At 32.5% G+C, this 17,533-nt stretch overlaps 1 protein-coding gene across 1 annotated transcript in view; it reads left to right on the top strand.

Moving 5' to 3' along the window:
- OTOGL (otogelin like) overlaps positions 1 to 17,533 on the top strand; it is a 128,586-nt gene that overhangs the window by 105,623 nt on the left and 5,430 nt on the right. Inside the window, exons 45-56 of the mRNA XM_036018638.1 lie at positions 822 to 1,007; positions 2,676 to 2,888; positions 3,374 to 3,478; positions 3,854 to 3,961; positions 4,506 to 4,607; positions 5,120 to 5,224; positions 5,308 to 5,348; positions 10,554 to 10,617; positions 11,777 to 11,955; positions 12,415 to 12,519; positions 15,468 to 15,587; positions 16,871 to 16,916. Of these exons, the coding sequence (XP_035874531.1) occupies positions 822 to 1,007; positions 2,676 to 2,888; positions 3,374 to 3,478; positions 3,854 to 3,961; positions 4,506 to 4,607; positions 5,120 to 5,224; positions 5,308 to 5,348; positions 10,554 to 10,617; positions 11,777 to 11,955; positions 12,415 to 12,519; positions 15,468 to 15,587; positions 16,871 to 16,916 (1,374 nt within the window). The remainder of the gene's footprint in view (positions 1 to 821; positions 1,008 to 2,675; positions 2,889 to 3,373; positions 3,479 to 3,853; positions 3,962 to 4,505; positions 4,608 to 5,119; positions 5,225 to 5,307; positions 5,349 to 10,553; positions 10,618 to 11,776; positions 11,956 to 12,414; positions 12,520 to 15,467; positions 15,588 to 16,870; positions 16,917 to 17,533) is intronic.

Genomic DNA, 17,533 nt, shown 5'->3' with positions numbered 1-17,533 from the left:
TCCAACATAAAAGTGTTAATTTTCCCCAGAAAAAAAGATTAAAATGTTGAGAAAGGTTAATAAATCACAAAAGCAGCTCCATGGCTCTCCTTCAGAAATGAAGGAGCTCCTGGTGTGCCCTTCCATCCCCTTCGTCTTCCTGCCCTTCCAGGTGTCATCACTACTCAAGACTGGGATTGCTTGATTCACAGGGAGTGTATGACCTCACCAATTTTACATGATACTGTCAAATTGTTCACTGAGATTTTACCAGTTTGCAACCCCACCAGCTCTGTGTTCATTTTTTAACAGTGTGACTTTTTAAGATCACTGAAAATAAAGAAAGAATTTTAGAAATCATCATTTAGAAACTGCTCAATGATAATAATTTCTTTTAATAGTGAAGGATTCAACCTAAATAAACGTGCAGCATTTTCTGTTTTTATGACTTGGTTGAGTTACATATTTGGAGTGTATTTCTTTGCTTATTCTGAGTAGACTATTGTATACCCTCTCACTGCACAAAGCAGAAACTTCTTAATAGTTGACTCTATATTTATGCCAACTATATTTGGGCTGCCTGTTGGTAATATTATTTTGATAGAAATCAGATGAACTTTTCCTATCCTAACATAATACTACCCGGACAACTGGAAGATACTAAAAAACACCCACTGATTTTTAAAAACTTTCTGATTATGTAGCAAATGAAAAAAATAGACTTTGAAGAGACTTAAATATGAAGAATCATTTTCAGATAGAAATCTGACATTTCTTCCTCTTATTATAATTCAAATCAGTTACTGTTATCATTAACAAATTCTGACCTCTATTACTCATAGAGCTGAGTTGCCCAGAGGGTAAGGAATATCAACCCTGCGTGCGACCCTGTGAAGCAAGAACATGTCTGAACAGATGGTTCTATGGACACTCTTCGTGTCTGAATTTAAGAGAAGACTGTGTGTGTGAAAATGGAACCATTCTTCACAGGCCATATTCAACTCAGTGCATTCCAGAGAAAGAGTGTGGTAAGCAGCAAACAAGTAAAATGTTAGAATTTGGAGAAATATGTTGAGAAAGACTGATCAAGAACAACCTAGGTATTGGAAAGGAAATGAGTTTGTTTATTTAATAAACCAGTTAATCAAAGGCAAATATCATATGATCTCACTTATATATGGAATCTAATGAACAAAATAAAGTAATAAATGAAATAGAAACAGAAGTGTGGATACATGGAACAAACTGACAGCTATGGGGCGGAGGGGAAAGGACTGGATGAAAGAAGGTGGAGACATTAGCAAAAGAACATATGTGCATGACCCATGGACACACACAACAATGTGGAGATGACCTGAGAAAGGAGCTGGTTGGAGCTGGGCAAAAGTGGGGAGAGTGGGGACAATTGTAATAGTATAAACAGTAAAATATAATTTAAAGAATGTAGTTTGATTTTAATAGGATTTCAATTGAAGTTATCCAAATAGGAGCTTTGGTAGTGATGTGTTTTAATCTCTAACTATGCCTTTCATAAGTAGGCAAGGGAATAGCAAATTAAGAATAAGGAGTGTAGTATGTGAACTACATTCAGATTCCAATCATTTCAAGTATTCGTGATTCAGCTTTACCTCTATAAGCCTGAGTTATGCATATGTGGAGTGGGGAAAATAACCATAAGCTTAGTGTGGGAATGCAAAATACAAAGCATTTCATAAAAATGTCCAGAGAAAAATAGCACTCAAAAATATCAGATAATATTATTACCTGAGAGAAAAGATTTAATATCTCTTTTATTTTCAAACAATTTTATTCTGACACATTATTTCCATGGTGGTTTCAGATGAAAAGATTGCAAAATAGAGATTTTAGTACAACACTTTATCAGTCACATGTCTCATCGTCACAATCAGAAGAAAAGAGATTTAGCTAATCATTAAAGAAAAAAACAAGTAGAAGTGAAATGCACATGTGGTTCAGACACAAGTCTGTGTTTGCCATTGAAGAAATTTGAGAATATATAGGCATGCTTATGTTCGTTTTTAGGAGCCTGTGAGGTGGTTTTGCTGGTAAATAGGATGGTATAAAATAAGTTCATTGGAGGCTGGTTTGTCACTACTTTTATCTTTACTGTTGTTTAAAAGAACTACTAGAGAACCATATTTATCACTAAGAAAACTTTGAAAATAAAACTAATAGAGTTGCTAAATAATATTTTGTTTTGTTGCCTGCTTTCCACATTTACATATTAAAGCTGAAATATTTTGAATTTTCAGAAGACAAAAATGTTAAAGTGAGGTAGGGATTACCTGTTTTCTAACACCACTCATATTTAACAATTAACACTTTAAAACATTTAAATTCATGTTACTGAGTTTGTTCAAGTAAGGTAAATTATGTTAACAAGACTTAAAATGAAAAAATAATTAACCAATTATGTTATTAATAAAAGATGGTATGCACATTTACAGAGAGTTGTAGAGGAAAATATATTTTCTATGGACTACATCAGAAATTTCATTAAAGAAAAATAAGCTAGTATCTGCTGAATGAAAAGACAAATCTGAGAAAGGATAGGTATGTGACATGTTATCTGTGCCACTGGGCCAAGTCACAGTGTGAAATAAAAACATAACAGCTTGATTGATTTTTAGTGTCCAGGTTGTGAGTGATGTGACATTGTCAATCTTCTTTTTAAGCATGTACTGACAGTGAAGACCAACCCCGCACTGCCGGGGAGATTTGGAATGGGGGCATTGATGAATGTGCTCTCTACAAATGTTTGGAGAATGGAAGCATTATTCCTATAGAGCCTGAGTGTGAGGAAGAACCCTTGCCAATTTGTGAGCGAGAAGCTGAGGTTGTCCTGGGCTTCATTGATAAGCAGTCCTGCTGTTCAAAGGAAGTTTGTGGTATGTATTCAGGTTGAAGCTTTATAGTCAGTAAATGCCACATAATAGGTATGTTTATAATCTTTGTGTAAAAAAGCAAGTGTGCATTATGCTTGCTATTACAATGTGTAATTTTGAAGTAACAGCTGAAGTATTTCCCTACATTTCATTTGCACTTTCTCAAAGCAAGTTTTGCCTCTTTATAGTTTTGTTGATTTTAAAAATACACATGCAAAACTCTGGCTATTAGCAATTAATAATATTCAGCAATATATGACCATAAAATGGATCTGGGAATCTTTGACTTAGGACAAGTGAGAGTGAAAGGCAATAACAAATAAACCTTAAATTTGCTCCCTTTTCACATATGGCCTATTTTGTGAACAGAATGGTTTTAACTACAGTGTAAAATCATGCATAGTGAGAATTATATCCCTGCTTGGAGTTAGAAACATAAAATTTTAGTTATGTTCACTAATGTTTTAATGCCTGTTTCTTATTTGTAGCATGTGACATGACCTTGTGTGATACCACCATTCCAACATGTACGGACAGTCAAAAATTGACCGTTGGCCATAGCCCTCTTTCTTGCTGTCCACAGTACCAATGTGGTGAGTAATGAATTAGAAAGAATAAGAGTGAGGGTCATTGTTCATTCAGAATAGAGGATTAGATTCTCATTCTTTGTGTCTACAAAGAAATGATCTATTATCAAAGATTGTGGCATTGTCTTCCTACAGATAGTTTTTTCACCTGCAAATACATATACATATATATATATACACACATTATGTACATGTATATAAACTTATCTATTATAGACATGTATATAGTAATTAACTCATTTTAAAGATCTTAAACTTGTAGAAATATAGGAAATAGAATATTATATATAAATATATAGATTCAAAGATAACTAAACCACACTATTTTATTTATTTTATCTCAAACAATACAGTTTTTCAAATATTTTTGTGTTTTTGCAGAATGTGACCCACTCAAGTGTCCCACTTTTTCAATACCAGAATGCAGAGAAGACCAATTCATGATTCGAGTTCAACAGGATGAGCCTTGCTGTTTTGGTCCTATCTGTGGTAAGTGTTGGATGAGATAATTTCTTGGAAGAAGAGGAATGATGTAGGGATAAATCTCTTATTTGATATAAATTCCATGGGACTGATGGAAACCAGTATTCTGCTGTTATAGGAATTCAGATGAATAAGAACAGTGGAAAAGAAAGTGCAGCATTTTAATTACAATTATTAGTTAGTACCTACTCTATTGTTTATCCATAAATTGGAGTAGTGAATAGTGAATTCATTCACAAGAGTAGTGAATTAATAAAACTTTAATCCATCAATCAATAATATTTTGATCCTAGTAGAACAAGTTATTTCAAAAATCTTAATGCCCTGTATTTCTGGTAATGTAGTATTCTATGTCACTGCTTGGAAAGCATAAAGCAATATACTCAAGCACTGTTAGTGTTTTTAGAACCAAATAAGATCCATTAAAGCCGTATTTTTTTGTTTTCTATTTTATTAATTATAATATATTTTATGTACATATAGTAATCTTAACTAATAATTACATTTTTTAATTTCAACTATAACTTCTGACTTTTTTGTTTTTCCTCAGTTTGTGAAGCTTGCACTGAACCTGTTCCAATATGTACTGATGGGGAATTTCTCACTGTGGATCTTAATACCACAGATGTCTGTTGTCCTCGGTATTACTGTGGTAAATATATTTTAACTACTTTAAAATATTTACATGTGTCCAATGTTAAAAAGCTCAGTGCATCTTAGTTATATAGTCATGTCAGACCATAGTGAATTCTAGCATATAAAATACACATTGAATGTTATGTTTTCATATATCTAAGAGCTCTTCTTTGATAATACCATTACCTACTAAAAACAGATTAGTATGACTTGTCTCATCACCCTAGAATTTCTAGTAATCCAGCTGACTCCATATCCTCTTCACTTCCTTTCTCTTCTCATACTCCTGCTATTTCTCAGGGCTCTTTATTTAATGAGCAGTCCTAGTGCTACACTGTTGTGGTATGTGCCATGAATCACTTATTTGTCTTCACCAACACATGGCAATGACAATGGGGTGGTGGGAGAGGCAGTGCTGGGGAGATAGGGTTCATGCACTACATCAGCAATGACAGTGAACTAAATGGTAGATAGTGAAACTAGCGACTGCATGAAGTTAATGTTTACCCATGTGATTTTTCTCTTCAGTCTGTGAACCAAATCTTTGTCCCCCACCACTACTCAACTGTGCAGAAGATATGACACTTGTGAAAGAAAATGTGTCTGGTCAATGCTGTCCAATATGGCACTGTGGTAATTAATTTTCATATTTTAAAGTTTTATTACAATATATTAGTGTATTCTGATCAATATAAATGTTGATTTTTGCCTTTTAGAATGTAGCTGTGAAAAACTTGTTGTGCCAACTTGTGAAGTGGTAAGAACATATTTTGATTGACTTGTCATATAATTTAAATCAGTTTATTCTTCCTCTACCTCTCTTAGTTCTGATACGTGAAGTTAATGGAATTATCTTCCCTAAGTTATGTTGAAGTAGATTAAAATAATATGTCCTGATATTGAAGAGTTGTCAATGCAGTCTACTTCAGAAAGGAAAGTATAATACCTTATTTTTTTCACTGGTGACTGAATTTACTGACCTCGTATCTACTTTAGTTCATTGGTCTGAAATGAAACCAAACATTTAAAAAATACTATCTCACCGTTGGCATAGATTATGATTAACAGTTTTATGGATGTATATTTATCTCCAAATTCATCAAGTTGTATGTTAATTATGTATAGCTTTTTGTGTCTGAATAAATTGTGTTTTACAAAAGCATTAATCTAACATTTACTGTAAGGATGAGTTATCATGCATTGTTTGCATAGAATGTATAAATAACTTTCACAAATATTCTCTTATTTGATATTTTGTGTGCAGTATATACACATCTATAAAGTATAATTATTTTATTGTATTTTCCTCAGGTTCTTAGTAATTTACATAACGTGCTTAGTATATTATTTCAGTGAATCATCACAATGTAGGTATTTTTAGCTCATTTTAAAAGTAGGGAAATTCGGGTCTAGAGAGAAGAAATGATTGACTGCGATCTTCAGGACTCAAACCAGCAGTTGTTTGTATATGTGTGTGTTTGTGTATATTCCCTTATTCTTTCTATTCTGTCTCAATTCTTTCATTTCCTCTACAAAGTGTAGCCAAGATGTAAGTTAGCAAAAACAAAAGCAAGTGTGACTATCTTTGTTTCTATTAGTGGCCTTGCCTGTCTTTAGCTGTGACTCACTCTCTTAACTGTAATGTGAAAATAATAACAATACTTATGTCCTGTGAGTGAAATAAATGTAAATTAAATAGTGAGATAGTACCTGACACATAACAAGTGTTCAAAAAGTATTAGTGATTTACAAACCATCCACACAATACTCAAATGCTAACCACAAGGTATAGATTGTCATGGAGAACTTTTTAGGAAGATGACAATCAAAGAAAAGTTTGGAAAAAAGTGATAGTCAGGTTAGGAATAATAAGTAAAAAGAGGTGAACTACCCTGAGTAGAGTGGCTCAGTTGTTTGGGCATCATCCTGCAAAGTGAAATCTTGCTAGTTTGATTCTGGGTCAGGCTGCATGCATGGGTTGCATGTTCAGTCCCTGGTCCGGGCATGTACAAGAGGCAACAGATCAATGTTTGTCTCTCATGTTGCTGTCTCTCTCCCTCTCTTTCACCCCCCTTCCCATCTTTCTAATAAATAAATAAATAAATAAATAAATAAATAATCTAAAAGGACTGATAAAAAAATAGAGGTGAACTCTTCCAGATGGGGCTAGTGTGAGCATGGGTAAATGTGTGAAGGAGTGAGTTAAGTGTGCTAAAGGATCATGGCCTCTCTTTCTTGGAATGAGAGCCGACTTGAGGAGCAACAGTGAAGGGTGAAGGACTGTAAAAACTCATGAATTGGGTAGGGCTTTAAAGGCAAGGCTGAGGAGTTTTGATTTGATGTATTCATTTATTCTTCTCTGTTATTCATTCAATCAGTATTTGTTGGAAACCAATTATGGCTGGTCATGGTGCCAGCCATTTAAAAATGTGCCGTCTTACCTTGAGGAGGTCAGTATAGATTTAATGTGATAGGAGATGGAAAGGTCTTGTATCAGATAGGAATGATTATAAAAATGGCATAACAGGATAAGGGCAGTAGACATTAGAGGGCAGCAGATCCGCAAGAGACTAGGATAGCCATTCAAGAATGAGGGCCTTGAGTGTAGTGAGGTCTATATAGAAGAGAAGTGGGGATACATTGAATTTGGGAGGGCAAAATGGAAGATTCTGGCTTTTTGCAACATATTTTAAGAGTGTGTGAGAGAAAGGGGGGCGGGAAGAGAAAAATGAAGGGAAGGCAGGATGAGGAGAGGAGAAAGAAAAAAGAAACAAAAAGACAAATATGTAGAGAGAGTTCTAAAAAAAAACCTTTAAGTTTACAAGGCTGACACTTTAAGAGTCCAAGAGTATTGGATCCTTGGACAAACACTCTGATGGCCAGAAGAGCACTGCAGGGGGACTCTGGGATTCTCCTAGAAACATCCTCATTCAGAGGTCTCCCGCCGGCCTAAAGAGGTAATGCATGCACTGAGGCATTTCAATAATTTTCAACACAACAATATAAACTATTCCTTTTTCCTATGAGATTTTGTGCCTCCTGTGTTCTGTGTCCTTTCAAGCCTCTTTGGGTAGGACTCTTTATGTTCATTCTTTAACCTTGGTGAGGCTGTTACCTTAACTATGCTTGTGTTCTTGTGCCTTTACTGCCTATCCCAGCCTATCCACCAACCAACCAATCCCATTTTCCTGTGTGTCCCTCGCTTTTCCTTCTCCCTCCCACTTTTAGTGAGTTTTTACCATTCTTCACTTACCTTTTCTCTGTGTTCTTCCCCCACCCCCAACATTTGTGCTAGATGTTGGTTCATCTAGTTTATTACCAGCTCAGTTTTCAATGCATAAATATTACTTATGAATCAAAGTTTGTAAGTATTTATTGAATGCCTATTATACATTAGCATCATTCTAGGCACAAAGGACACAACAGTAGTTTCAGTGTCCTTATATTTTACCCAAATATGCATAACCATACATGCATGCTAATTTAGTTTTAAGGTTCAATGTCTACGCAAGCATTGACGTGACCCATTGTTCCTGAGTACTCATTCTGAATCTGAGTGATGGCTAAGTGTTTGTTTCATTGCCTAAATATATGTAATCACATATATTTAACATCACATTAGTTTTTCACATAGACACCAGGTGTATTTCAACCTAAAGAATCTATGTTAGGCTTTTGCAGTGTTTCTTTTTTTTTCTTTTGTTCTTTCTTTCTTTTTAGTAACAGCTTTATTACAATATAATTAACATTACCAAACAATTCAGCCATTAAAAGCATACTATTCAGTGGTGTTCAGTGTATTCATATAATTGTGCAACCATCAACACAATAAGCTTAGAATAATTTTATTGCCCTCAAAAGGGACTCTACCTATTAGCAGTCACTCCTCACTTCTCTCCAAACTCCCTGGGCACAGGAAATCACTAGTCTACTTTTTATCTCTATAAATTTTCCTATTCTTGGTATTTTATGTAAATGGGATTATATACTATGTGGTCTTTTGCAATTTTTTCACTTAGCATAATATTTTCAAGGCTCATTTGTGCTGTTTCATGTACCAGTACTTCATTCTTCTTCATTGTTGAATAATATTCCATTGTATGGATATACCCAGGCATTTATCCAAAATAAAGATATACAATGGCCATGAAAAAAAATTCTTTAACTTACATCATCAACTATTAGTTAAATGCAAATCAAAATCACAGTGATATACCACTTTATACTAACTAAAAAGATAGACATTAATACATTTTGGCAAGAATGTAGAGAAACTGGAACCTTCATACCCTGCTAGTAGGATTGTAAAATGGTACAGCTGCTTTGAAAAACAGCCTGGCAGTTACTCAAAAGATTCAACATATAGTTGTCATATTATTCAGCAATTCTACTCCTAGGTATGTGCATATAAGAAATGAAGAAACATATCCACACAAGTGCTCACATATGAATGTTCATAGGACCTCACTATTCATAAAGCCAAAAAATGGAAAAAGATTAAGGTGACTCTGTTTCTTGAGAGTAAAAAAAAAAAACCCATCATATTTGATATACTATTAAGTACTGGTAGAACAATTAAGGAGATATTTCCTCTTGGTGGAATTGGGTACTTATGAGAATAAAAGTATAACTGAATATGTGGATAAGATCTAAAGGAAGTAGGGTAGAAAAGAAGAACAGAACATTTAAGCCTAAATTTGAGAGGGCACATTGGCCATTGTGGATCTATTATTAAAAAACAAATGGGTAAGTGACTTAAAAAAGTTAGTACAAACCTAATACCTCCTTATCTAATCTTTTGGAGTAGCTAATGAAGTAAGAGAATTTAATTTATGTTTTTTAACTCCCTATTCTAACATTGTATTTCCAATCCCACTGGAATTGTGTAAGGACTAAAAATCTTAAAACTTCATGTGATTTAAAGTTTATGAAACTACTTTAAAATGTGTAAAGCACTATGAAAAGTAAAATATTATTAGCTTATGGGGAAAAGTGCCTTTTATATAGTACTATGAATTTATTTGAATCATTTCTTATGTCAAGAATCAAATTTATTTTATTACTGATTTTATGAAATCAGTATTAAATGTACCTAGGAAAAGATGATGCTTAAAATGCAATTCTTGAAACTTTAAGCCTGGACCCACATGTTAGAGGAATCTATACCCTCCCTAATAGGACCAAGTTTGAGTATCGGTCATGACAAAAATTTACTACAACTAAAGGCTACAAGCACTTTCTGAGTGTCAGCCCTACTCTAAGCTCTTTACTATAGTGGCCCATTGAATTCTCTGAACAATCCTAAAAGCCAGGTAGCATTATTATCCCCACTTTAGAAATGAAGGGAGTGAGGAGCAGACTGGTGAAGTAACCCGCCCTACATATATCACATAGCTAGTAAGTAGCAGAGCAAGATCAGCGCAAGGGCAGTCTTGCTCCTCAGTCTGTGCTGTTAACCATTCTACAATGATCTGCTTCTGCCTCATACACTACAGCAGCCTGGCTCACATACAGACATCAGAGCTCTGGAACGCTCTCTACAGGACAGATTAAGATTATTTCCACAGGGCAAAGTTTCCAGGATAAGCAAGGATCTTCTTATCTCCAATTGCCAGCTAGCAGCTCAGAATCAATATTTTAAAGTGAGGACAGATCATAAAGGTCATCATATCCACTTTCATTCATTTAATAGATAAGGAAATTAAAGTTTACAGAGATTAAGTGATCATGCTCACAGTGTTTAGTGTGAATTTTTTCCATGTGCTATGAATTAAATGACCACCAGGTTAATGCAAGACTGTTGACTAGCAAGTAGTTATTAAATACCTGCTATGTGTCTCACTGTGTGGTAGGCAACTTATTAAGTATCATATTGTGTATCTTTTACTATCATAGTATAAGAAGTCATATGGTAAGTCATATAATAATAATAATAATAATAATAATAATATCTTTCTAATAGGGAGAATTTACTACAATAGACCACAGCTTTCAGAGTGACTGCGGATGTGTACAGTATCTCTGTGGTAACTATGTTTTTTATAACTTTTAAATTATAATAAATATAACTGGTATCTATTGTTCACTATTAATAAATTGAAAATAATTTTCCTTGAGATTATTACACATTTTAAGCCATTTGCCAGTTTGTAAATATAAAACTATACTATTTTTTATTGTTCAAGTATTACAAAAGAGGAAATTGAAAAATAATAGTAAATATAAAAGTGTACTATTACTTTCAATTTCCTCTTTTGTAATATTTCTGAATGTTCTGAGAAATTTGGTAATAGGACAGAAAAGTGAATATTATTTTTCAAAAGCTTCACACTATTTGAAGTTGATGCTAGGGTTCATGTACACTTAACTTTAAAAAGTAAACATCTATATGTGAGAGATTTTTTTGCTCACTGTTTTATTATTATTGATGTTAACACTGCAAATCAGAGAGTTGATTTTTCTATGAAATAACAAATCTTCATATTAAGTATTAGTAGGTTAATAGAAAAATATAATTTCTATACAACAACTTGAAATTTGTATTTTTACATTGGAGAAGGCTTAATTACACTGAGAGTTAGTGAGGAACAAAGATTTTCTGAACTGATTTCTTCATCATTTTCTAGCTTACCCTGACATGCCACTTTTAATGATATGATAGCACATTATGTCATCTGCCTTCATCATGAAGTATGATTTACATGACTATTTATTTTGCAACACAATAAAATGGAAAGTTGATCCTCAAAATAATGATTAAAAACCATGACATGTTACAGAATCCCATCATTAAAACCTTACTACTATTAGTTTAGATTTTCCTTCCATATACATCCACCCCCCCAAAACTGTCATGTTAGGTTTCTAGAAGAGGGAACAGCAAGTAGCTTGACAATCTCTTAGGTTCAATTCTGGAATCTACTGTAAAGTATAGCTTTTGGAGGAAGTTCAACCAGTCAGTAGGGGTTGATTTTACAGACTGATTTCGTATTGTGGGTTAAGGAATAAATATGCTACATTCATTATTAGGTAAATTCCTGAGTTATTAACAATACATAAAGGTAAAGATCTTTATTGGTTTTGAAAAATTGTATATCATAATGAAAACATAGATTTAAATTAAAATTCCATTAATTGAGTAATTAAAAACCCAATATTGTACTTTTTGTTGACTATTTTTCTTAGAAAAAGATGATGTGTGTGTATTTCAAGAAGTATCAGTATTGAATCCTGGCCTATCTATGATAAAGTACTTGGAAGGGGACTTTTGTCATACAATAGACTGTCTGGAAGAAAAAGATAACCAAACAGGCTTTCACACTCTGAATTTTACAATGGTGAATTGCTCAAAAGAATGTGACATTGTAAGTATTCTTTATAAGTCATTCTGGTGAGAGGTAATCAATCTTAAAATAGTAGCTATAGAATTTGAACTGACGAATACCTCATAAGTTAAACTTATACACTTAAATAGTGCTTCAATAATCTATTAATATATAACATATCTATATAATGCAGATTTTTCTTTTCAGTGTATGACTTTTGAGCTTCAGGAGTCTTATTGTTTACAGCTTGTTTGTCCTGAAGTTGTTATACCTGCTTGATGAATCCTGACTGGCAGATATGAAGGTTAAACTTCTACTTCATTTCTAATATAGCTATATAAAGTCAATTATTATATGAAGTGCTCCAAATTCAACCTTAGAAATACTTGCAAGTGTTCTGAAAGAGCATATATTAATGTTGAGAAACACTGTCAGGAGTAGTTAATTATGTATTGGTACTGTTGTGGGGCTAATGCAATGTATTATTATCATACACAGCACCAGGTGTATACTCCATCTCCAAGTGATTACGATTGTTGTGGTACCTGCAAAAATGTATCCTGCAAGTTTCAAATGGAAAATGGAACATCAGTTATATATGAGGTAGGAATTCCTTATTTCCTAAAAATATGTTTCTTAGGGGCAGCTCTTTATGCTACTTTCTGAAGAATATATTCTCATTTAAAAAATTTTTAAATTGTTGTTCAATTATACTTGTCCTCATTTTCCCCCCATTATTCTCCTCTGCCCTACCTACCCCCTATCTTCCACATTCAATTCTCCCCCGTCATTGATTTGGTCCATGGGTCCTTTATACATGTTTCTTGACTTGACCTTCCCTCTCTTTCCCCAGTTATCTCCTCCCCCCTCCCCTCTGGTTACTGTTAGTTTATTCTTTATTTTAATGTCTCTGGTTCTATTTTGTTCACTTGTTTGTTTTGTTGATTAGGCTCCTGTTAATGGTGAGATCATATGGTATTTGTTTTTCACTGGCTTATTTCCCTTAGCATAATACTCTCCAGTTCCATCTATGCTGTCATGAAGGGTAGGAGCTCCTTCTTTCTTTCTGCTGCTTAGTATTCCCTAGTGTGTATGTACAAAGAATACATCCTTAAGTCAAATAAGTTTGAAAAATCTCACATACAACAAACACACACACAGAGTTCTACATACAATAAACATACCCATATACAGCACATTTACAATGGACAAGATACAGTTACATTCTAAACTTTCTGATAATTTCCGTTGTAAAAAAATGTTTCACTTGTTTATCTAGCTTATTTTATCATAGATCTTCACAGTTTTTTACATGGGACAAATGAGCTTTGAAAATTACTGAAATCTAATCATTACACAGGAAAAGAATGATGATATTTTATTCACTCATTTGAAATGAAGCATTTTAATAAAAATCTGAAACTCAAAATGTTAGCATATTATTTCAGGTATCGATGATTTCAATGGATATATAACAGTAAAGATTTACAATATTTGACAATTTTTAAAAAAGAAGATCCCAAGAGACATCAATGCTATACCACATCTTTATACCAAAAACAATAAGTATTCAGAATTCTCCCATTATCCCATAATAACTCTACATAGAGAGTTTGCAGACTGATGTATTCTTTCCCTAGAATTTTTAATAAAACTTTATAATTTTGTTAGTGGCATGATCAGATTTAGGAAGGTCACAAATTGTGTTTATAATTTATCTGAAGGTAGTTCCAATTTATTATTGCTATCTTTACATTTTTTCCATTAATAGTTTAATTATCTGTAGATATTATTTCTGGTTTTCTTAATTACATGTCATTACTCTCATATCCAAAGGAAAAACAGTTTTTTTCAATACTGTACATTTTATTAAATAAGGAAAATGAACAATTATCTTTTTCCTTGTTTTTATAATTATGTACAAAATAGTGTTGATTCATATAGTGTTGTTGATATTGTTTATCTGTTTATTCTAGAAACATTTATGTTTTCTAATATATATTTTTTAAAGAGGGAGTCTATGCCTTGGCTAGTGTGGTTCACTGAATTGAACACTGGCCTGTGAACCAAAGGGTCACTGGTTCAATTCCCAGTCAGGGCATATGCCTGGGTTGTGGGCCAGGTCTTCAGTAGGGGGCCTGTGAGAGGCAACCACACGTTGATGTTTCTCGTCTTTCTCCCTCCCTTCCCCTCTGTCTAAAAAGAAATAAAGAAAATATTTAAAAAATAAATAAAGAGGGAGTCTTGAAAAAGGAAGCCTACAAAATGATGAGGAGACATAAGTGACAGTGGGAGAAAAAGAATTGAAGGCTATTTCCAAAAATACAGTAATTTGGAAAGCGGTGGTGGGAAAATGGAGACAACTGTACGTGAACATCAATAAAAGAGGAAAAAAAATAATATTATACCAAAAAATACAGTAATTTGGGAAATTTAGTAAAAAGGCAACATAAACTTTACAGATATCAACAACCCAAGAACCACTAGTATATATATAATTGATACTCATGATAGTATCCCCAAAATTTAAATAAAAGATTAAATTCTGTTCAGAATATTTTTTGAGAACACAAGAAATGCAATGTCAGTAAATATATAAGACCATTAATTCTTAGCTCTTTTTAAGATAAGCTTTAGTTATCTAGAAATCTAATTTCTATGGAACAACTAATTTTTTTAAATTTCAGATTAGTCAAATATTACTGTTTCCTGAATTTGAATAGTTTATCTTCTTTTACACCTAGACTTGTAGATTTTTTTTGAACTATGGTTCATAGAAGACCTGAAGCCATTCATAAACTAAAATAAAATTCAGAGAAAAGGAAGTTAGTTAAACTTCTTTACTAGTCTACAAGAAATCTTCAAGGCAGAGTTTGACTAGCAATTAAAAAAATAAGTTATAAAAATAAAAATATAGATCCATTATAGCCTCATAATTACATAATAGTTGTGTATAGCTGAATTTATTTCTAAATAAGAATTCTGACATCAAGAATGAAATAAACAGTTATTATGCTTAAAAATTAAAGTACTAAGAATAGGTTTTAATATAACCATAAGGTATATAAAACTAGGAACATGAGTCAGTAATCGCTATTATCTGAGGATTTTTAAAAATGTTTTGGTGATAAGGGAGTGGAAAGGAAAATAAACAAATCTCAAGAAAGGAGGTGTATTACATAATATAACTTGTTGTTTTATAATTAGTGAGGGAAATAGTAGAGCCAGACCTTTGACACTTGACCAAATTAGATAATTAATTTTATAATAAAAACAGATACCTTTTGCTTCTTCCCTCTCAATTGCTCTACTTCACTTTACATGTCAGTTTACATTTACAACAAAAGACACTCAGGTGCATACACACACTACATATATGTATTTTTAATAATTTAATTTAAATTTGTGGACATTTCTAGATGGACCTTTTATGTCACAAGAGGCTTTCTGCATTTTGACTTGACTTTTGATTCAGTAGTAGTATAGGAAGTGTTCTGCAAAAACATAGCAGATTTTAATAGCAAAACAGTTACTTTCTTTATTATTTTTAGGAGGGGAGTATGTGGCACTATAATTGTACCACATATGAATGTGTTAAGACTGATGAAGGAACAATGATTCTGAACTACAGTATGGTCTGTCCTCCCTTTAATGAGACTGAATGCAAAATGGTTTGTACTTTGTTATATCTAAGAAAATGTAGTATTAAATATGATTTATAAAATAATATGTTTTCAAGGTCCTATGTACATCATAGTTTATTTTGGTGAATCGTTTATTTTCATGTATACATATAAGCTCTATCATAGTTCCTCAGTTTGCCATTTTGAATTACATGTGGTATTCTGAATAGCTTTGGCTCTCCCTGAATAGACATTATGCTGCCTCTGGGTTTCTAATATGTAGATAAAGGATCATTGAAAAATCATTTGATTAGCAGCACTTTTTTCTCAATATGGATCAATAAACTAATCAATTCAACTTTCATTTTTTAAACACACAGCCAGATTTATGATGCAATTCACTGTCCCAGGACAGTCCTCTGGGAGAGTAGATTTTTGAAAGTGATACAATTTTTTTTCCTTTTTATTACTAACTTTGAAGGTTGCTGGAACAACTTTATTTCCCATGCAAAGTGATAGAATTTTTAAAAAAATGATTCTCTGTAGATTTAATTATTTAGTAGATAATTGCTAATGAAAAGTGAGCTTTGTTCAGTTGTATGGGGCAGTATTTTTCTAAGTATAGAGAAATAGCTTGGCTTCATTGATTTTTTTCAAGAAGTCGTCTTTTAGTGAGGGTAGCTAGCTAGATAAATAAAGTATACAATAGAATTTCAGGTCTGGAAAGAATCTTATACACCATTTTATTTCACATATTTGGTTTTACAGAGTAAATTATTATTTAATTTGAATCATAATGATCAAGTTACTAAAAACAACTACAAATTTACTGTAAGAATTCCAAAAGATAAACAATAAAATTTTAATTAACCTTAGGCAGAAGCCATCCTAAAGCAGAGATTTAAAAAAAATAATACAATATTTTAAAAATATATACCATTTTAACATTTGATTACAGTTAGAAATTCAGTCTAGTCTCATAGAGTAGCTTATATTATTCTCAGGAGATGAAAAATACAAGGGCCTCTATTTAGAATACCTGTTAGTATGTTGCTTTGGTAAAAAAAAAATTTGTAGTATTTAAAATGTTCTTTTAACTAAGTTAATTTTTTGCACTCTTTCATGTTAGTAATGAAGAAATAACAAAGTTTTAAATAAATATCTGCTCCTATTTTTTAAAAAGGAATTTTTATTAGAAATAATGAAATTCTAATCATTTTCCTATAAAGTCTTTGTGATACTTAATAGAAATATTGAGAAAGTGACCTATAAAAGTATAAAAGCAAATAAACAAGCACTGAGTTTTGACTTTATTCCTTCTCTCTTCCTAGAATGAAGGGGTTGTAAAGCTTTATAATGAAGGCTGTTGCAAGATCTGTAAGTGAGGACATTTTACATAGATTAATTTGGTAGATTGCTTTTAATTTTTATGATTTTTCTCATAAAATTTAGTTCCTATGCTACAAAAAGGGACATAAATTTTATAATGTATATTATTTAAATGTTTTTGTGTCAGGTGGCTGATTATTTTGTAATTTAGTCTTTATCTTCAAAAGTATGAGTCAAGTGTTTTTTAGATAAATTTTAATTTAAATAACAGAAACTTCTTTATTGTTATATTTCCCAAAAGGTATTATGTAGGATGTTAACAGGTTCTAAGTGTATAAGTGCTCTGTGGTCCAATTTTCTTGGAAGGTGTGGCACTGTTTCAGTTGAGGACGGTACGATGGGAGCATCAGGGTGACCCCAGTAGGGACACTCAGAGGGCAGTATTTTCCGCACCTACTGAAACTAGTCTCTGGTTCTGTGTGATACATTTAAAAAATGCCAATGTAGTGCATATATCTAAATCTTATATATAAGATGTCCCAATAATTATTTTGATAAAGTTATGTGTATATAATATATTTTATATTAGTTTAAATTATAAGGTTTATTTCATAGTGATTTTTAGTGATTTTTAAGGACTGGCTTAGTGGTTTTTAGAGGATGAT

The sequence above is a fragment of the Phyllostomus discolor genome, chromosome 2 (genome assembly GCF_004126475.2).
Source record: "Phyllostomus discolor isolate MPI-MPIP mPhyDis1 chromosome 2, mPhyDis1.pri.v3, whole genome shotgun sequence".
NCBI lineage: Eukaryota > Metazoa > Chordata > Mammalia > Chiroptera > Phyllostomidae > Phyllostomus > Phyllostomus discolor.
Note: the sequence above shows the minus strand (reverse complement) of the source record. Positions and strands in the feature narration are given on the sequence as shown.